We start from the raw sequence: 22,869 nt of genomic DNA, 5'->3' as shown, positions 1-22,869 counted from the left end.
AACTTGTGATCGCTCTGTTTTTCATCTCTGTGACTCATAACTGTAATTTCTTCAGTGTGATTGGAAACAGAATTAGTGCGATATGGCTTCTGGTAACATTTTAATATCATTTTGTGGTGCTCGTGGGGTGTCGAGTCTTCACTGGACTCCCGGATGAAGCAGTGACTCATTAGAAAAGCACCAGTGGGCCCATTAGACTCCTTCAAGACAATTCTGCCTCAAACAGTCGAAGCTGTGGCACGAATATCATTTTCCAGAGAGCGTACTCACTCCTGAGTCACCGCGGCTGTCTGTCACCTCCTGTAGGTTCCTGTTGTCCTCTGGTTCAGCTGATTTGTCAGGATTTCAAGGACTTGTTTCTGTTGAGTTTTGCAGAACTTGCAGCAGTTTTCGATCTGATTGCTGATTGGGAGACAGATTGTATTGTTGAGGTTAAAAGGAGTTTGGCTCATCCTGAAATCAGCTGCAAATGTTTTGTTGGGTCCCTACTGACCTTAAAACTTCAAAAATAAAAGTCTTGTCCTAGGGCAGGGCGATAAAACGCTAACGATATCAATCCCGAATGATATCAATCGTGAAATAACTTTTCCTCGATTGAAATATATGATGTAGTCGATACAACGCCTTTCAGCCATGTGCACTCGCTCTCATTCTCCGCCAATGTCTCCGCCGGTGTCTTCGAATGTCTGCTCCGCTTTCATTCTTTGCCAGTGTCTCCGCCAATGTCTCCGTCGGTGTCTCTGTAGGTCCCCTCTGCTCTCATTCTCTGCTGGTGGTCTCTGCTGATGTCTCTGAATGTCCGCTCCGCTCTCATTCTCCGCCGGTGTCTCCACATGTCTGCTTTGCTCTCATTCTCCGCCTTTGTCTCCCATGGTGTCTCTCAGCCGGTGTCTGCAAATGTCCACTCGGTCTCATTCTCTGTTGTTGTCTCTGCTGGTGTCTCCGCTTGTGTCTCCAAATGTCCGCTTGGTCTTATTCTCTGCTGTTGTCTCTGCTGGTGTCTCCGCCGGTGTCTCCAAATGTCCGCTCGGTCTTATTCTCTGCTGTTGTCTCTGCTGGTGTCTCCGCCGGTGTCTCCAAATGTCCTCTCGCTCTCAAATAATTTGATTGTATTCCTCATCTCTGCTGAGCAGCAGTTTGGTGTGAGACGTCTCATGCAGATGTCTGTCCCATATATGAGCCTGTTGAGGTGAATGATTAATAGCGTGGGATATGAATTTAGGTTTTACAGTATATATAACTTGTGTGTGTCCCTTTCTCTATCATTCTGTGTCCCCTCTCTAAATCTGCGTGTGGCGGCCCGGCTTTCATTAGCTGCAGATCTGCGCTCTGACGCTGTAACAGCATTGACTTGGTGACTATTTAACGCTGCAGGAAGTATGCAGATGTGTAAATATTTAACATATTAACAGGATGTCACTGTCATTTCTGCAGCTGGGTCTGTGGGCATGTAATTGAACTGTGTTGATAACACGCCGCGCGGTGCCAAGGCTCTGACCTGTTTATTTAAATCTTTAATCTTTACTTTATGGACTCTCTGTGTGTTTCTCACACTGCGACAGAACAATAAGCGGCATTATGGACACAAACACGACCCGAAAACTTCTGAGCTTATTTAAGCCTCCAGACAGGCACTTACTCTCTTCACCGGGAAAACTTGTTAGACTTTGAAACCTGTTTTTCTGGCTACTGTTCGCCGTCCTGACTGCAACAAGTGAAGGGCTCAGGGGTGTGAACGGAGCCGACTCGCACAAAATTCAACAATTTTAACTCGCTGAGGTGCTAAAACGATTTTTGTATCGGTTTTAATTTTGAGACTTTTATATAAAATCAAATGTGCGCTGATGTTTTGTCTTAAAATTCTAAAACAAAAGAGAAATATGTCAGTTTTGGCTGAAAACGGCAGTGTTAGTTTCAGTTTTTAGCACCTCGTGTGATTATAACATCGTCCACATTTATCCTCCAGCTGACCAGATAACACAATTACAAAAATAATCTCTGGGCAATGTGGCTCAAAATGTCATTACAGTATGACATTTTCATATTGGTCAGTATTGATAATTACCTACCAAATACGTCAAATCATTATTTCTTCAATGTTTAAAAGCTATTTTCAAAGTTGAAGTAATCATATGGTTAATAGTGGAGTAAACCAGTGGTTCCAAACTGGTGGGTCGCGGTCCACACGTGACTCGTTTAAGTGAATTTGCAGCGCAGAGCTAAACAATAATTTCTGTTCCAATAGTACCTGGCTGTGATAAATGGTGTCATTTTGGTGATTTTTATTTTGGCAGGTCTGCAGGTTTCGAAGGAATGTTTTCTTTACGAATCACCAGAAATTTTACAAGGAAAAAAATAACATTCCCCCAAAAACTTTTAGAGAAAAAGTAAATTAGCATTTTAATTTTTAATTATTAAAAAGAATAAAGAAAAAAAATCGCTAAAGGGTTTAAAGGAAAAAAAATGCAAACATTTTAAAGAAAAAGAAAATCACCAAAATTCCTCAAAATCACCAATTTTTTTTTTTTTAAAGGAAAACAATCATTGTCAAAAAAAATCCCTAAAATGTTAAAGACAAAGCCAATCACCGAATGTTTTTAAAGAGAAAAAATGGCCAAAAGTTGTTTAATAAAACATGCCTTCCAAACCCGTGGGCTTGTTTTCTTTAGGGGCGAAACAGAAGATAAAATTAATTAAAAATGAACTTTTGTATTAGCAACAGTGTAAGATTTTCATGATAACTGTCTCAAAATTATTAATATTAGTCAGAATGATCCTTAAATGAATGAATTAGATGGGTTTTATGAAAAAATTGTATTACTATAATAGAAACTTTATTTTTAATGAAAGCTTGTGTAAAAAGTCTCCCTTTTGAAAATAACTCTAAGTACAGGTGATATTCTCCGTCCGGTTTGGTCACTTAATGACATGTAACGAGGTCAGATGACATCGGAGGGTCTCCCACCGTCGGCGCGCTGCTTTGTCATGGCAGCCGCAGCTTTTGGGGCTTTAAAATAAGGTCATCCAGGAACAGTGCTGCTGCAGCTGTTGGCTGATGTTAATGGCGGCGGTGTTGTTGGCGAGGTGAGCGGCGCGCTCCGCTCTGACTGCGCTAACAGCTGGTTCATGCTGAAGCAGATGTAATGGAGGCAGAGTTATGTAACGACAGCCAAAAGGAAGGTGCGGAGCACGCTCTCGTGGACCTTGTCTGGATTCAACCATGCAGGAAACACGGAGCTGGTACTCGTGTTAGGTCACAAGTACAGAGCTCTTTGTTTCTCGCTGACCGGAGTCTTGCTCAAGGACACTTCAGAGTACCTTCCTGACCTCGCCGACACTCCCGCCGACTCACAAATCTGCAGCTCCTCTGTTTTACCTCCACTTTTTCACCTGTCCATCAGCCTTTCAATCACTGAAGCTGCCGGCTCACGTTACGGCTCCTGTTTCACTCTGAGTGAAGTCCAAAACGCTCGCCGCACTTTTCAAATTATCGGCCCGAATCAGAGTTTGTGATGAAGTGATGGTGTGTAACAGCTGGATTTACACCATCTGTGACGGGCAGGAACAATGAAATGAAGCTCTCGCACAATGCCGACAGCTGATTTCAGCTTTGATCAATCAATCAGACTTTATTTATATAACACTTTTCACACAAGCAAAACTGTAACACAAGTGCTTCATACAAAAAACCAAAAGTCAAACACACACACACACACACACTCAAGTACACAAGCATGCGGGTAAAAAAGCAAGACTTTGTATTTAATTAAAGTAATAAAATAAGAGTACTCATTAAAACCAGGAACTGAGGAAACACTACCATAAGTGAGGAAGCACGAGTCAGTATAAACCTATAGATAAAAATATAAATAAAATAAATATATTAATCACAAGTTAAATAAATAAATAGATAAATAAAATACTCTTAACAGTTGATAAAATGTAAATTAAAAATAAATAAAAAATAAATAAAACCCTTTATCACGCAGGCAAACAATACCGACATACTGCAGCAAAAGTGTGGGACTTTTAGATGGTACGCTGACGCTTTTGTAGCCTAAGAGGCGTGACGTGTGACACAACAGCGTCAGCCTCTAGTGTGACGTGTAACATACGTGTCAGGCAGCGCTTTCTGAAGAAGACCAGGTCAAAACCTACTCCTGGGCTGGACCATGAATGATACAAGGCTTTTAATTTGAAACAAGGACTTGGCAACAGGATGTATACAAGTCAGATATAGGCTGAAATTTGTGGTTGCAGTTTTGCAGTTTTATGTTGTAAACTTTGGAGCGTATGTGACCTTTGACACTATGACTTAACACTGCTGGATGTGCACCTCCTCAAAATGACTAATATTCTCATTTTCAGTAAAATCAGACACATTTTGGAGGCACATGGAGCCCCAGTCCTGCAGCAAAACCTTGGCTGTTACCAGCTGAGGGGTGACTGATTTAAATGTGAATGACGGCACATGTGAGCGTGTTAACGGGCCAAGAAGCTGAATACTTTGTGCTTTAAATGTATTGAAAATTCAGTGAATTGTAAATGAATATCAGCGTTTGTGTGTCATTGTTCTGGTGGCGATCCCCTGTAGATAATCGAGCTTTATTTACCACTGTGCTGCCAGCAGGCATTGTGTCAGTCATTGTCACAGCAGGAGCCGCTTTGTTTCCCGCTCTGCTCCGGTCATCTGCTCCCGTAAGCGAATGTTGATGTGTGAAGCTGCTGCTGCTAACTGAGCTTTCTCTGCGATGAAGCTCTGTGTGCTGCTCAGATGTTGCTTTTAAATATATGTCGCTGTTAAGGCTCTGAAATGTTGTTTCTGTAATGCTTAAATGAAGACAAATGTGGTCCCCAATAGGGTGTCAGGTGGCCCCCCAACCATTTTCTAATTCACTGTAAAATTGAGTGATTCACACTGTTTTTTTTTGTACTTTTAGTTTCCATAAGGTGTCAGAGTGAATAAAACAGCATCAAAATAGAGCTTGTTGATCAAAAAAGAGCCAGAGGAGGATCCCCCACACCCCCGACAGAGGTCCTAGCTAAGACCCTGATGTCCTAAAATCCTAGAAATGTTCTAAATTCTGAGAAATGTCCTGAAATTTTCTAAACATGCTAAAATCCTAGAAACATCCCAAAATCTTAGAAACATCCTACAATCGTATAAATGTCCTGAAATCCTAGATCCATCCTATATCTGAGAAATGTCCTAAAATCTAAGAAATGTCCTAAAATCCTAAAAATTTCCTAAAATCCCAGAAACATTCTAAAATCCTCAAAATATCCTCAAATCTTAGAAATATCCTATAAGCGTATAAATTTCCTGAAATCCTAGATCCGTTCTAAATCCGAGAAATGACCTTAAATCCTTATAATGTTCTAAAATCTAACAGATGTCCTAAAAAATACTAGAAACATACTAAATCCTAAGAATGTTCTACAATCTTAGAAATGTCCTAAAATCCTGGAAACATGAATGAGGCTGCTGCGAGGGGCCCCGGGCCCCTGAAAGAGGAGCAGCTGGAGTATCCTGCTGTAACGGTACATCCTGTGCTGATTTCTGGTGTTAAAATGAGAGCGTTTATGGCCGAGCTGATAAAAAATAAGCCGTGTGGTGCATAACTCTGTTTTTTTCGTGCACCTGTTTTTTCATGAGCCGCAGCTGTCTGCAGGTTCACTGATCTCTGACTAACCTCACCAACCAGACAGCCGCAAACACTAATAATAAGACACGCCGTTTGCAGTCAACGTGTGTTATTACTGCGTCCAGAGCGTCGAGGTTTCATACAAATAATCCCGAGTCAGCTGCTAATGATTCAGCGCCTCACAAACAGGCCTCCGCTGAAAGGGGAAGTGTTGACTTCCGAGGTTCTTGTTCCTGTCGCTGCAGACGCTTCTCATTCCCACTCTCCCATTAAAGTCTGCATGCACACAACCAACTGGGACCACTGGGCTCCTCAGTGATGATTTTCGGGGTTGCACGTAGTCGCAGTTTTGTCCTCGTGTTATAGTTAAAGCGCAGGTTGCAGTGGATCGATGCGGTTACGAGATGAAGAAAATTTACAACAATAACAGCATTGTCTTTCAAAAAGGGGGAAGAAGATAAATTTAGATTCACTGCTGTGGAGCAACAGTCACACTTTGTTTTGCTCACTAGGAGCCAGAATCAGGGTTTCCCACACGTTTGTTTATTTGTGGCGGCCCGCCACCATCAACACACCCGCCGCCACTAATTGATTTTACACTTTTGAAGGTGGAGCGTTGATCAGGGGCAAGCCAACTTTATTTGTACAGCACATTTCCTACAACAGAGCAACTCAAAGTGCCTCACAGAGTATACAGATTCAGATAACACAGAAAAGATCAAACTAATTACTAAATGATTTAAACATTTATAAACAAAAATGATCATAAGAAATAAATATATATACACAATTCTGAGAATTAATGAATATTTGATATTTATAATTATGGTAAAAAATAAACTCAATGAAAGCAGGAAGTCATGTCATCTGCACGTAAGAGTGAAAAGAGTGTGATTAAATCTAAGAGTTAATGATCTGCCACTTTTTAAACTGCTTAAATAGCATCGCGGACATTGAAAATTTGGTGGTAAAACTGTGGTAAACCCTGTATGTAGGAACATTATCACATGGCGTGTGTTTTGCTCATATGGTGCAACTCTGTGCAAAGTGTTAGAAAGTCCTCAGCGTGGCTCAAGGTCAGTCAGTCTTTTTAAAATGACCCAAAAATCACAGCTCAGCCTCTCTGCAGTCACACACACAGTCGCGTCGAGTAAAAGCTTCTCTCGTCTTTCACACTTTCTCTGGACGTGATCCTGGAAACAAAAGGTTATTTCTGATGTGTTGTTTTTCTGCTGCTGGAACAGAAAACAACAGTACCTCGCCACGAGAGCCAGCGCTATCAAAATGTAAACACTGCAGAAATTATGACCTCAGCACGCGGAGCCAGGGGTTCTCCTCGCACATGCTCAGTGAGCGTGCGGAGGTGTTTGTAGGTGAAGCCTGGCCGCCTCTCTGGTGTGCGCGGGGCGCTGCTGTGGCGTTAATGGGCCCGTGGAGGGGGTGCTAATTGATTCATTCTCCCAGCTCTCATTGTCATTAACGCCTGATCCCGGGGTAGCATGTATCTCTCCAGGTCCCCCCGCTGCCGCCCATGTGCCCCTCTTCCCTCCCTGCAGTTAGACTGCTCGGGGGACAGGTGGCAGGGAGAGTCCCAAACCGAGGCCAGGATCACACATGGGAGGTGGAGGAGGACATGTCCGGGACCGGATTATTGTTCAGGCTTCATATGTTCCCGGAATAATCATGGAATTTGCAAAAAGTGAAATTTCCAGGCTTGTAAAAGTTTTCAAAAACTGAATATGCATTGAAAGTTTTTGGAAAAGTCATGGAATTTCGTTCCACAAACCTGTCTGATAACACCTGATGTGTTCAAAAACTGTCGGAAATGTGAAAATCCAACAATAATTTCTGTTTTTGCAGTTTGTGACAAATGGTGTCATTTTTAGTCATTTTTCAGAAGGCGTGTTTTCTTACAGTTACCAAAAATATTTTAAGGTAAAAACAAAAAGCCAAAATGTTTAATCTATAAAAACAAAATGCTTTAAAAATCACCAAAAATTGTAACAAAACAAAAATGTCTTTGAAAATATCCCTAAAATTTTTCCCTTAAAAAATCATCAATTTATTAGAATATTGCCAAAAATTAAAAAAAGAAAGAAAAAAAAATCACCCAAAAATGGTTAAAGAAAAATGAAATTTCTCAAATGTTTTCTTTAAAAATTGCCCAAAATATTTCAAGAACAAAACAAAAAAAATCACCAAATTTTTTTCTTTAAAAATATGCAATTAAAAAGAACCAATTCGGATTGTTGATGGCTATTTCAGCTAACTTTTGGTCCTGAAAAAGTCATGGAAAAGTATTTGTAAAAATGTGTGTGAACCCTGATTGTTGCATGCAGCTGAGTGAACTGCTCATTATTAGATATTAATCGGCCTCTCTGCTTTGTGTTCACAGTATTCGCAGCGTGATGCAGAAGTACCTCGAGGAGAGAGACGAACTGACGTTTGACAAAATTTTCAACCAGAAAATTGGTGAGTCTGAACATTTTTTATCCCATTAAAGAGCGCCGGGATGAAATGCCGCAGCGCTGTAATAGAATCAGCAGTGCTCGGTATTAAGGAGGGAAGAGACCGCTCATACACACAATTAAATGAACGATTGTTGAAACCTCTTTTATTTTAATGGGATTACTTTCACACGCCTGCTGTACATTACTCCTCTGAGCGGCTCTCACTTTCTACTCGCACAATGTGTGAACAGACTGGCTTCTTTTTAGAGGTAAGAACCACATCGCCAGCTTATTTTACCAGTATTTCACCAAATATTATGACATACATATACAAATATTTTTTAAGTTGCACCAGTTTTTGTACACACATTCACGTTCCCCAGAGGATGAACCCCAGAGTCTTTGGTGATCCTCTGACTTGTCCTCTAGCGTCACCGTGACGGTGGTTTTTGTGGTTTTAGAGGAAATATCTTAATTTTTGGGTTGGTTGCTGTGCAGTTTGGCTGCTGTCATGTTCTTTTCAGTAATAATTTGGTTTAATTTGATTTTTAATTACGCCTCATCATCAGGTCGACTCTAACTAATGACACTCGCATCATCCTGGAGAACCTGGAAAATTTCACAGTAATGTTTACCAGGTCATAGAAAAAGTCATAGAATTTGTTTTGTGTGTTAAATTGTTACGGTAATCTGCAGGGGATGATCGTCCACGTAATGTCACAAAACGGCTAATTTATTTCTGCAGCAGTCGATGAGTGATAACGTTCTGTTTACATCAGGATTTTTCTTTAAAAATCGCCAAAAACTTTCAAAGAAAAAAACATATATTTTTTAATCGGCCAAAAGTTTTTAAAGAGAAAACAAAGTCCATTTTTTTCTTAAAAATTGCCAAAATCTTTTAAAAAAAGCCAGTTTATTTCTGTAGCAGTCAGTGTAGCTCCAGTATGTGTGAATGTGTGTTTTCTTATAAAATACCCCCAAAAAAATCAGTTTTTTTCTTAATCTTTCTTTTTTCCATACCTAATATATTTTTGCAGTACCACATAGTTTCGTAGTTTGAGAGCTGGGATGCACAGTTACGTGTTCACATTGTCACGCGTGTTTCAGCACGCTGACGTTAGCACGAAGTGCCTGTGGAGTCTCATTTTACCTGCAGGGTTTAAACATTCACGTGGCCTTTGATGTTTAGTCGAAACTGTTTTATTTGCAGATTTAAATGACTATCATCGCCAAGAGCAGATTATGTTGGATGTAGCTAATTAGTTATTAATTATTGCCTGCCAAAAGGACATAATCCTGCTGTTTTGCGCCTGTTGGTAGGGTTGGGCAGTTTTGGTACTTGCTGTCTATTTGCCTTCGAGCGGCAAAAACAAGTCCTACCTTCAGACACACACACACACACTCACACACACACACACACACACACACACACACACTCACACTCACACTCACACACACACACTCACACTCACACTCACACACTCACACACACACACACACACACACACAGACTAGCACATTCACTCATTACACTACAGCTACATCCACACAATATATATATATGTTTTATTTTAAAACATATTACTAATGCTAAAAACTTTTAAAGAAAAAAAATTACCAAAATGTTTCTTTTTAAAAAAATAAAAAAAAAAAAATAAGAAAAAAAACAAATCACCAAACATTTTTTTTGTGAATGTTTTTTTTTTTTTCAAACAAATATTTTTTTGCCAATTTTGTATTAAAAACTGTTTCTAAATGGTCATGTGATATGCTGTTTTCAGGCTTGTTGGTATGGAGAGATTATTTCTAAATTGTTCTAAATCATTTGTGTTTATTGAGTTTTTTGGGGATGTGTCCTTTCGAGTTTTTAGGATTGATAGGATGGTTAAATTATAATAATAATAATAATGATAAAAATCTTTATTTGTGTAGCAACTTTCATGAATAAAATTCAGCCCAAAGTGCTTTACATGCAACAATATATAGAAATATATATATATGGACAAATGAAATAGATATACATTTAAAAATTAAAAAAATAAATAAAAACAATTAAATAATTAAATAATAATAAATAATTAATAAAAAAAAATCCTTTTACCCATAGTAGTTCATAAATTGTTGAAGAAATTCGTGCATGATTGGATATTTAGTGCTGCATGAAGTCCGGTTTAATGTTTTGATAACGTGCACTGGATTTTCTCTTGACGTCGTCAGCGTGTTAGTTTTGTAATTGACTATTTGCTCTCAGACTGTTTACATAATGAGATGTCAAGAAGACCAAATGTTTACATAACAAACTATGTTACATTTGATAGACAAATAAGCCGCCGTCATTTATAGAAATACGAGTTTGTCCGCGAGTTAAACTACAATGTTTTCATTCAAGTTTGGCAGAAAGTATCGTTGTGATATCGTTTTTAAGTTAAAAAGTAAAGCTACTGAAACTTTTGAAATGCTCGCCAGTGTTTCAGTCAACTACAGCTCATGTATACATTTAATCTGCATTTCATAGCTCCAGTTTTTCATCTCGTCTGCAGCATATGAACAGTAATCTAATATATTTAATCTCTGCCGCCTCAGTTTACAAAAAATACACATTACTGTAACTCGTGGAATGGAAATGAATTCGATAAACTGGCTCCAGATGTAATGAAATGCTGCTGCGCCTCAGTGCGCTGAGGTTTCATTAATGCCAGTGCAGCTGATGTGTTGTTGCACCGTGTGAGCACTAATGTGCACCTTCATCCAGCAGATATTCACCACATCGATTGCTTGTGGTCGGAGGTGAGGTGTTAACTCTGTTATGGCTCTCGAAGGGGTCTTTCCATTACTGCTGCGCTTCCTGAAAGCTTTCCCCACAATTTTTACACCGTGCAGCTTCACCCCGTGAAACTAAACCAAACTGGCTTAATTCCTTTCAAGAACACGGGAAGAAGAAATGAGCCAAAAAATTAGCAAGGAATTAGTGAAAAATCCTGAAATTGGAGAGCAAACGAAAAAAAAAGTTTGAAAAAAAAAACCAACCACAAAAACCAAAGCAAACAAGACAAAAGTGCTTTAAATAATTATTTAAAAAATCTGGTACAAAAATACATACAATTATGATAATTATTGATATACTTTTCCCTAGCTCTTTTCCTTTTTTACCTCAACATTTTTCCCCCAGTGTTTAAAAATAAATTAAATAAAAAATCTGCTAATTTCTTGCAATTTGTGGAACATTTCTTTACCAAACTGCTCATTTCATTTAGTTTCACTTTTTCAGGTAAAAACCTTTAAGAAACTTTTTTGAAATTAGCAAACAGTAAATAAATAAATAGAAAGAAGACAAACAAAAAAAACCCCCAAAACTTATTATTATTATTATCACCACCAAATTGTAAATATATAAATGTAATAATTCTAAATTTAGTTTTCTTGATATTGTTTCCCTGGTTATTAAATCAATTTTCCTGGCCATTTTTTGTTACTTTTTACGACTTTTTTTTTTTTTTTCAATTTTCTGAACACTGCATGCCGGGTTGCTGATGGCATTTTTTGGCAGGCAGACACCTGCAGTCGCTCCTCCGTGCAGACTCACTGGCTGAGCTCGTGAGGCGTCTCTGTGTGTGTGTGTGTGTGTGTGTGTGTGTGTGTGTGTGTGTGTGTGTGTGTGTGTGTGTGTGTGTGTGTGTGTGTGTGTGTGTGTGTGTGTGTCAGCGTTGTTGATGCAGCGGCTCAATGCAGAGCGTCACGTTTCCTGCTTCCTCCGGCCCTCCAGTCTGCACCGGCTCCTCCGAGTGTTTCCACTCTGAGCAGACGGGCTGTGTGCCAGCCGTTGTGGCGTAGCGGGGTACCAGGGGACCGCAGCCGCCCTGCGGGCTTCTGCGAGGTTTACTTACTGTTCTAGGTCTCAGTCCCCCTGTGAACAGAGACTGCGTTAATTCTCCTTCTCTTCGGCTTCAGCTCTCCTTCCTGCTGTCGGACTCGCTGCTCGCTTTGTGTTCATTATCGTCACCTCGTACTTCCTCTCCTCTATGTTGTGTGTGTGGGTGTGTGTGTGTGTGTGCATGTGCATGCATGTTCATTAGACACAAGTTTAACTCATGACACTCAACCTAACCACCCGACCACTGCGGTCCCACAGCGGTCCGTGCTGAACGTCCCGCTGAAAGCTCGTTCTCCTGAGTCTGTTTCTGAAGCTGCATCACGTCACAGGTTCCTAACACGCCACCACTGACCACAATTAGTCTTTAACCCTTTGAAACCTGAGCTAATTAGCTTTGTTTCTTTAAACAAAAACATCACAGGGTGGCGGGCAACTTTAAGAAATGGCTCAAAAATGAGCAAGAAATTAATAAAATGTTATTAGAAAATTACTGGAAAATAAGAAAAAAATGTAAAGTAAAAAACAAACATACAAGAAAAAAAATTGTTTCTTTTTATTAAAATTATTTTCTTTTTTTCTGTCTGTTCTTTCTGTAACATAATCTTACGTATGTAATTAAGAGAATTGTGAGAATTTTTCTCCAAGTTGCTCATTTGGTGTTTTGAAAGAATTCAAACCAACTCTCAGGTTTCAGAGCTCTGTGAAAGGCTGGTGACGGTCCAGGTGTTTAAAGGGTTAAAATGTCAGACAACAGAATAATTCGTGACCATCAAAGCAGCCCAGAGCCTCCGGGCGAGGGGTGTCTCCTCTGGGTCGCTCTGGTGAGCAAGATGCTTTATTTTGAGCCATGACTCCCGTTAGGAATTTTAATTTGGTTAGTCGGTCCCGTCTGGACTTCAGGGCCGTTTTTGTGGTAGTTTCGGCCTGAATTGTGATGCATGTTGCAAAATTTTTAGCTGTTTTATTTTCGTCATAATGAGATTCAAATCTTGCAATCACATGGTGGAAACTTTTGCACACCTGTGGGTCGACAGGTGCGTAGGGGAACTTGCGACTAGGAGTCGACCGATATTGGTTTTTCAGGGCCGATACTGATACAGACCGATTATTATATTATATTTATACCTGATACACATTTACGATAAAAAAAACTTATTTAGACAGTATTTAGAATTTGAAATAAAACAATCTACAACATAAAACTTTGTTTAAATGCATTTAGCAAATGTTTAATCAAAACTGGTGAAAATAAAATAACCAAAACTGACGTCCCACTCAGCGCTTCAACTTTAAAAATGAAAATACATTTTTTGTCTTTGGAATCATATCAAACATGTTTGGCTTCGATGTTGCTGGTTGTTGATGTTTATTCTGTCCCGCTCCGCTCTCGTCTCGCTGCCTATCGGACTGATCTGTCTTTCTGTCTTCCTCTGGGCCTCAGTCCGTCCCCTGGTTGTTTCTGGTCATTAGTCCGACTCTCAGCTCTCATTAGCTCGTCTTCTAGAAAACGCTTGATACCAGTCCAGTCAGTGTCCCTCTGGGACATTTACATTCCATGTAATCAACAGACACAGTCGGTCCGGTCTCTACGAGGGAGGACATCTTTGTTGCAGTGAGCAGAGCATTCTCTTTTTTTCTTAAAAAACCCCCCAGAATATTTTCAGTGTTTAATTTTAATTTTATTCTGTACCAATTATTGTTAATTATTAATTTGGAAAATGAAATAAAACAATTATGAATTATTAAGTATTTATTTAAATATATATATATATATATATATATATATATATATATATATATATATATATATATATATATAATTATATATGCACAATAAAAAAAAATAATAATAATTCAAAACAAACCATAAAGACATTAAGAATAAAAGCATTAAAAATGACAAGTAAAAAATATATAAAGGCCAAAAAAAGAGCTGACAGAGCTGTTTCACCACAAAATACTAATAAATTATTAAATATTTATTTAAAAAAAAATTAAAACAATGTTAGGGCAATTAGACGTCGAGAATAAAAGCTTTAAAAATGACAAGAAAATAAACTCCAAAAAAGAGCTGACAAAGTTGTATCACCACAAAACAATAATAAATTATTAGATATTTATGTGAAAAGTAATAATTAAAACAACGCTAGGCCCAAAACAAAGATAAAAATGCACAATAAATATAAAAAAAATTATAACAAAAAAGATATTAAGAATAAAAACATGAAAACCAACATGAAGACAATAAATAATTAAATGCTACACCACATCACCGCAAATTAAAAGTCAGATTAAAAAGTTTTATCTTTAATTTCTTTTTTTGTTTTTAAATACTGAGGGATTTTTCTTTTCTCAGTTTAGAGCCATAAAAACATATGCATGTGTTGTGTTTTATGTTTTTTGTGTGTTTTTGTTTTATTTTGTGCTGTCATGCAGATTTGAGCACGTTCTCATGTCAATCAATCAATCAATCAATCAGACTTAATTTGTAAAGCACTTTTTTTTTACAAGCAAAACTGTAAAACCAAAAATAAATACATTAATCATAAGTAAAATAAATAAAGTACTCTTTAATAGTTGATAAAAGGTCATTTTAAAATGAATAAATGAAAAAAGTAAAGGATAACATAACAAATAATAGATAAAAAACGTTAAAAATAATAAAATGATATAGCATCTAGTAAAACCGACTAAAATATATCAATAAATCGTCAATAAATAAATAAATGGGTAAAATTCAATTCAAAGCCAAACTAAAAGGATACATTTCAAGTCTCATGTTTATCTCGAACACTGGTCATTATCAGTGATATGAAATCATTTCAGACTTTAGTTTTGCTGTCGTGTCTAAATGTTTCGGCTCTGTATGAGTCGGTGCGGTAGGATGCGGTTTCGAGCCTCCGTCCTGCGTCGCCGCCTCCTCCTGCTCCTCCTGCTCCTCCTGCTCCTCCTGCTCGGTCCATTAGCAGAGCAGCAGATCTGAGGGAGCGGGCAGCGGTGCATTAGGCAGCGCAGCTTAGGGAAATGTTGGTGTGGCTGAGAGCACCGCAGAGATCCGCTGCGCTGCTGCTGTGCACATTTGAGTAGCAAATAAGTGGCTTTGCATCTAACAAGAGACGGATGTCTAACGCCGTGTGACCAGAGAGAAATTTGTGTAGCAGATTTAGAAATACAAACAGAAACCGCAAACCTGCTGCTCGAGCATCAAATAACTAAAAAACCTACATGCTCCCAGCTACGTACGTAGCACCAAACCCACAACAAAAAACTAGCAAAGGCCGACTGCTGCATCACCTCACGCCGCCTGTGTCTCTGCCGAAAAGTTGCGCCTGAACACGCCACAAAGACCACAGCCGGTGGCCACCGTGCAGGCAGCAAACTGCAGTATTACTACTTTTGCTGCAGTAAAAGAATACTTTTTCCACCACTGGGGTCGTATCTTTTGTTTTAAAGTGCATTTCAATAATTTAATTTATTCGCTCAAAATTTCCAAAGTAACATCATTTCTGTCTCAGCAGGACACGAAGAGTCATTTATGCTTTAACAATCAGTCTGCCTCTATTATTGCGGCGCCCTTCAGCTCATTCAAAACGCTGCTTTGTCGCCTTTGATTCAGACAAAACTGTCATACCTCCACAAAGCCGTCTGTTTGCAGCGGCTGTGGAGGCTTTGTCAACTGGAATTGAGTTTTTAAAGTGATTATTCTTTTATTTTACACTTCTAGTTTCTTCTCCAGAAACACTGCAGCTTGTTCTGCACCAAAAATGTGAAATCTGTGGTGATTTCTGAAGCTATTTTGGCACAAAACTTTAAATTTTCTGCATCAGTTTGGGGATACATTGTTGTTTATTATAAGGATCCCATTAGCTGACGCCTAAGTGACAAGGAACATTACATTAAAACATTAAAACAGAAACAAACAAAAAATTCACTAATAAATCAATCAACTACCAATAAAATAAAACAGAACAAATTATTACTTCACGCACGTTTGTTCCCCTGTGAAAGTAGCTATGGTGACGGGTGTCGTCCGTTTTCAGTGGGACTTGCAGGGTTTTAGCGTCACAATCGGCGGTGGATTTTAATCAGCAGATGTCGAGGCTCGGCTGCGAGTTTGCTTTTGAATTCAGGACTCTTCACATGCTTTGTCCTTGAGCTCAACAAGCCTTGTTGACTGTCATGACAACCAAGGTCAGGAAGAAGACACTGCAGCGCTGCAGGAATGTTTTACCTCAAGGGGACAGAGCTGTTAAATAGGCAGATTTTTAGTCCAGAGAGCAGCAATAAGATGTTATTTTGAAATATTGAAGGGCTGAGGTTGTAGGTGGTGTTAAGTTGACACTCTCTTTTTTCAGTAATAATTCCTGTTTCTTCAGGCAAGGAAACACTTGATTTTGGCGACATTTTTTTGTCGGACTTTGGTGATCTGGTTTTTGTGAATGCACCCGATCAGTGCCTAAAAAAGTTGGACATTGTTTACAACTGTGCTTCACGTTTCATTACCGGCGGTGGATACCGCGCGCACCACTGTGCTCTGCTGCTAAATGTCTTCTCTGTCCGTCCGCAGGCTCTCACACTGGCTGGCTTTTATATATAAGAGTCTACTTGGGCTGGTTCCCTCTCATTTATGTACATGTATGTGTAAAAACCAGAATCAATATGGCCCGCGCTCTCACAGTTTTCTCTTGATGTTGATGCCCATGATACACACAGAACGTGGCAAAAAGCGTTTAAATTTGCTGCTCGCTTGGAATAACGTACAGAAAGACCTGAAACTGTCTGAGCTGATCACTTTGGGGGAATTTAAGTTCCTTTTAAAAGGTACTCTAACATTGATTGAAACTGATAATTGCACATTTTAATTTGTTGGATTGTCTTGTTTTGCATTTTAACTGAAGGTTGTGCTCATTCTTTGTGTTGTGTTGTAGCGTGTATGTCTGTATTTATTGTTGTAACCATGTTTTTAGCTGCCCTCTTGGCCAGGTCACTCGTGGAAAAGAGATTTTAGTGAGTCTTTAACAGGGTTAAATATAGGATATGAATGTAGGGCTGGGCAATTAATTGAAAAATAATAGAAACCAACGTTCAGAACCTCTAACAGATGTAATATTGTCCATGTCGGTTATTTTGGTTATTTAAAAACTTGTTTAATCCTTTCCTCACCCACAACAACGCAGTGAGACAGACAGCCAATCAGAGCAGAGCTTCTCCTCACAGCACCAAAGTGTCTGAATGAACAAACAGCCAAATATTCAGCACTGGAAAGTGACTTCTTTAGACTTCTGCAGACTGCGTTGTTTTAATCTCAGGTTCAGTCAGACTCGCTCGCTCGCGCTGAGCTCTCATTATTATTACCAGGGGCAGATGTAATGTTTTGGGGGCCCGGGGCCACAAGCACATGAGCTTATTTTCAACCTTCCTCTTACCGGGAATGTTGGGAGGCTGTTGGCAGCTATAGGAGAAGTAGGCCGACTCATTTTTTTCCCCATGTGAAATGATTAATAGCACCCAGCAGAAGCTGAAGTCAGAGTCCTGCGGTCAGCAGAGGTTGGCCTATTATCAGCACAATGTGCTTAAATTTACCTGAAGTTTGTTTATGATGGAGCTTTTAATCTTTATATAATTCTGCATAGTTTAATAAATAATAATGCATCAAATCTTAATTACTCTCCAACACACCATTGTTACATGAAACTGTCAGTGAACTATGAGGGCAAAAAACAAACAAATAAACAAAACAAAAAAAAGAGCAAAAAATAAAATATTTTTTCACTAATCGAGGTAAAATGTTCAATTAATCGTGATATTGATTTGAAGTCAATTCGCGCAGCCCTTTGAGGTCGAATGAGGTGCTTGTCCGTAGTCGGTTTGTTACGTACAGTACAGTCCGAGGGAGGCAGTGCTGAGGAGCGCCACCTGTCCTCACAGGGAGTCTGAGGTCCGTGAGTCAGACAAAATCAGGGTCGGGCGGGATGAATATTATGTGATGGACATTCTGTGCAGGCACACTGTTCGCTAATTCACCTTAAATACTTTTTAACCCTTTCAAACCAGGGCAAATTAGCCTTTTTTTTTTTCAAAAACATGATAAAGCAATGAGCAACTTACAAAAAAAGGCCACCCAGAAATTTGCAAAAAATTATTTTAAAAAGTAAGAGATTATTATATTATTATATTATTTTTATTTATATTATTAGCTTTTTATTTTTTTAATTTATTTTATTGACTTTGTTTTCTTTTAATTGTTGTTTTATTGCTTACATGGATTTTTTTATTTGTATGTATTTATTTTGACAATATGTGTCCACCATTTTGCATTTTTACCAGAGTTTTGTGTGGCTTATGTTTGTTACGTTTGTGTGGCTCACTGTTGTGTTACTGCCTCCTGAGGATATGGCTCTGTTTTTGCTTTGCTTGCCCAAGCAATTTATAAACCGTGCTTTATAAAGAAAGTTATTATTATTATTATTATATTATTTATTTTTACATTGTTTTTATTATTATATTTGATTTTTTAATTGTTTTATTTATTTTATTAGCGTCGAGGGTGACACACAGTATGTGCAGATAAAATATTTCGTAAACGATGAATAAGTCATCAGTCCTGGATCACAGACAGGCAGCAGTTAAAATATCATTCATAAAAATGGACCCGAACAGACTCGGCTGCTGGCCACCTGATGTGACCGTAGTGAAAAATAAAACGGTGGACGAGTGGAGGGTTTGAGGCGGAGGAGGAATCCATAGAAAGAGAGGATAATTGACGAGGAGGTTATTGTTTTATTTGGACTGCATCATCTCTCCGCTCCTCTTCGTCTTCATCCTTTCCTAATGTCCCCCCTCTTTCTCTCGCTCACTCTTTCTTGCCTTGGCATTCTCCGTCTCCATCTGTCAGACTTCTGGAATGGATGATGGAGAGTTGTGTGTTGCCTAGCAACTGCGGGTTGCCATGGGAACCCGACCAGAACTACTGCATTTGCTTGTCGGCGGGGAGAAATGAAATTGATTAAAGGAGGAATAAAATAGGTGATGAGAATTGGAGAGAGAGAGAGAGGGGAGGGGGGACGACTTTTTTTTTTTAAAGGAGAGCAATAAATGGAAAGATCTTCATTTCCCAGAATGCAGCATTTTCTCCCGGAGGCAGGGCTGCGTATGTCAACAGACTGTCCACGCCTCCGGTCCTCCTCACGTCTGTCCTTTATTCACCCATCATGATTCACACTATCTGTCTCCTCATCAAAGGAATCTGATGGCAGAGCGTCGCAGTCGCTGGACGCCACAGACTGCACGCCGCAGCAACTCTGATGCAGATTTTATACGTAACAAATACCACCGACAAGTGATGCAGTCCAATTATACACCCGCTTTATTTTAGTATACAGTAAATCTTAAATAATACCCAAACATACCCTTTTATAATCATAATACTACTACTAATAATAACACCAATTAAAAGAATACTATTATTAATAAAATAATAATTATAACAATAAGAAGAAGAATTTGGCTTTCTAGCACCATTCAGACACAAAAAGCATAACAAAATACAGAGAAAGAAAAAGTGAGCCTTTTCTTGTGTTGAGTATTTCAACCTTGAACCCTGAAAGCAAATTGGTGCAGTTTATTTCAAAACATGAGGCAGTTTGGCGTGAAATGTCCTGTAAGTTGCAAAAAATAAATAGATTTAGAGAAAATGTCCAGAGAGCTATATTTCTACACATTTTAAATGTTTTATTTATTTATTTTTTTTAAGAATTATAATAATTTGTATTTATTTATTTGTATTTTAAGCTCTTTTTTTTTTACTTTTGTTTTTGTGAGGTTTTTTTTGGCTAATTTTCAGGTAATTTTCTTGTTCTTTGTACCGATTTTCCTGCTAATGTCTGGGTCATTTGTTCAGAAGTTGCTCATCGACTTCTTTCACATGCTTTTGAAAGATAACAAACCAATTTTCCCAGATGTTAAAAGGGTTACACAACAGTTAAAACATATATTTTTCCTCAATTTTCTTATAAAAATCTAGCTTGAGTTCAAATACAAATGTTAAGACTTGATGAAAGATGAGTAATGAGTCAGTTATTTTGCTGCCTGAGTGGACAAAACAACAAACAGCTTGTAGTTTAATATATTTTACTGAAGAAAACCACAGACGACAGAAAAATCACCACAGAAAAAAAACTATGGCTGTCAGCGTTCATGACGATGTGATTAATATCCCAACATACCGTGGTGTCATGCAGTGCAGTAAAAGGTACAATATTAAGCTGTGTTTGTGTGTGTGTGTGTGTGTGTGTGTGTGTGTGTGTGTGTGTGTGTGAGAGAGAAACGCTGGTTGTTTTGACTGAATAAAAAAGCGTTTTTTTTTAACTCTTCACACATAGAGACTCTTACATTGTCACCTCTGTAACCTCAGAAAGCAGAAGGTGTCACGCTCACAGAGCTGCAGGGGCGACGGGGGAGGGGACAGCCAACACTTCAGTCAGCTGCAGATAAACTCACTTAAACTCACTTAATTACAAAATCCGAAGACGGAGATCTGTTGTGATTCGGTCGTGTAGGTGCTGTTTGGTGTTTCGACAGGAGAAAACGTCGGCATTGTATGTTTCTGCAGACATAAATGTTAAATTTGGACCGTTTATATGTGTTACATCGATGTTTCTAGAGCGACGGAGGCTGTGTCAGACCGCCAGCCCAGTTTTTTGTAGTTTCAGTGTGTCTGCGATATAAAAATGTAAAGAATCTGTGGGTTTGTGGAAACGTCCGGTGGCGGCATGTTTTCTGCTGATTTTTTTGCTGTAAAAGCGTCCTCTCTTTTATGAATTTTTAAATTATTTTTAATTTTTAGGGACCAGTCAGTGTTTTTTCAGCAGATTTTGACTCACCAAACAGTAATTTGGGCTTGTTATTATCCCCCAAACGTGGGTGTTTTTTCGTTAACTGTAGCGTTTTTTTTAAACAGTCTTTGAGGCAATAAATGTGGCTGGGTTTTTTTTTTATGAACCTTTCACTTTTTCAGCAGCTTTTTAGGCACCAAACATGTGTGTTTTTTAACAGGTTTTTTTTCTTAATCAACAGTGTTTTTGGGCAACCTGTTGCTGCTCTGCCAGCAGTTACTGTGCCTCTCAAACTGCGATATTTTAAGGCAAAATGTGATCTTTTCCGAACCTTAACCAGGTGTTTTTTCTGCCTAAACCCAACCACACGTTAACCACAGCTGTGTGGAAATGTAAAGTTTCTGCGTGTCTGCGACATTATTGCGTAAAAAGCGTCCTCTGGTTGGACTCTCGGCCCCCTCTCAGGCCGCCGTCCTGCGGAGACGGTGTAGTATTTAACTGCCGTGTCAAAGTCCAGCGCTGCTGAGCACGCTGGCCGGTCCTCCCCCTGCGAGTGAATCTGCTGATAGCAGCAGTTTCATTGACATTAATGTGTTTCACTCGCTGTTTTTGGACGCCGGGTTCGCCGTGTGTTTACCCATCATGCCACTGGCACGATGTTGCCGTGCAGTGTTGCTGGTGCTCGGGCTGAAGTTCACCGTCCCTCCTCTCTGCAGAGGCAGATGTCAGCTTTTTCGCTTTGTTGCCCATTTTCCATTTTTCTCCTCTGACCCATACCCCTGTCTCCCCCACATTTTGGCAGCGAGTGTGTGTGTGTGTGTGTGTGTGTGTGTGTGTGTGTGTGTGTGTGTGTGTGTGTGTGTGTGTGTGTGTGTGTGTGTGTGTGTGTGTGTGTGTTTCTTTGTCCGTAATTGTGTGTTTGAACTAGTTCATATCGTTTTTTGGTCTCCATCTTTTATAAATACGAACATTCCTGGCATATTAAAGGTTACACCATCTGCTGGTGACCACATATCTTTGTCCCCGTGTGTATTGAGTGATAATAATAGTCCCAAAAATGTCTTTCAGTGCGTCCAGCTTGGACGAGATGAAGCTGTTTAACATGCTGCGTCAGGCCCGCTGACACTGTCCATATGCTCCTTTTCTTTATTGTCTTGTCCTGCGTGTCTCGTTAGGTCTTAACCCACATGTATAAATCGTCTGCTGTATGATTTACACTCTGTATTATCTCTGCACACGCAGCACCTGCTTCTCCAGGACTTATAGTTTTTATTTCATATGCACTAAATGTCTCAAGGTGTCCATAACTCCCTGTAAGATGCACGGCAAGTACAGCGTGTTCAGATGTCAAGAGCTGCAGTGTTTAATTTAGGATTTTGGGACATTTCTAGGATGTGAGGACATTTTTAGGTTTTTAGGACATTCCTAGGTTTGAGGACATACAGGACTTTACGACATTTCTGTGAATTTGGGACATTTCATGGACTTCAAGATGTTTCCAGGACTTCAGGACATTTGTAGGATTTTAGAACATTTTAAGGACATTTCTCGGACTTAGGACATACGCCAGATTTTAGGACATTTCTAGGATTTTAGGAGGTTTCTAAGATTTAAGGACATTTCAAGGATTTTGGGACATGTCTAAATCATCTGCGCGTATGATATATACTATTATTTATTTATTTTTATTTATTATATTTATACTCTGAATTATCTGTCCACACGCAGAACCTGCTTCTGCCGGCTTTTTGTCTTATGAACTAAATGTCTCGAGGTGTCCATAATTCCCTGTAAGTTGCACGGCAAGTAAAGCGTGTTCAAATGTCAAGAGCTGCCGTGTTGTTTAGCATATTTAACACAGCTGCATTGCAAATAGTCGAAAGTTGTTCCAGGACGAGACATCCGCTCCGTCATTTGTTTTTTACTTTTGCAAACAGTCCTGTGCCGATGAAGCTGTCATCAGAGTCTCGTTGCTGCGTTTCGTGTCTCAGCTCGTTAAAGAATTTCACGGTCGTCTTGAGAAGTTAAAAAACTAAAGATAAAATAGTCTGTTTTAGGTTGTACCGGGG

The 22,869-nt window shown here is 39.1% G+C and overlaps 1 protein-coding gene across 1 annotated transcript in view; it reads left to right on the top strand.

The window, feature by feature from the left end:
- grk3 (G protein-coupled receptor kinase 3) overlaps nt 1-22,869 on the top strand; it is an 80,602-nt gene that overhangs the window by 11,752 nt on the left and 45,981 nt on the right. The window contains exon 2 of the mRNA XM_088071179.1: nt 8,041-8,117. Coding sequence (XP_087927305.1) covers nt 8,041-8,117 — 77 coding nt within the window. The remainder of the gene's footprint in view (nt 1-8,040; nt 8,118-22,869) is intronic.

This window comes from Plectropomus leopardus, chromosome 20, assembly GCF_026936395.1.
Source record: "Plectropomus leopardus strain MGB_pleo_1.0 chromosome 20, ASM2693639v1, whole genome shotgun sequence".
NCBI lineage: Eukaryota > Metazoa > Chordata > Actinopteri > Perciformes > Serranidae > Plectropomus > Plectropomus leopardus.
Note: the sequence above shows the minus strand (reverse complement) of the source record. Positions and strands in the feature narration are given on the sequence as shown.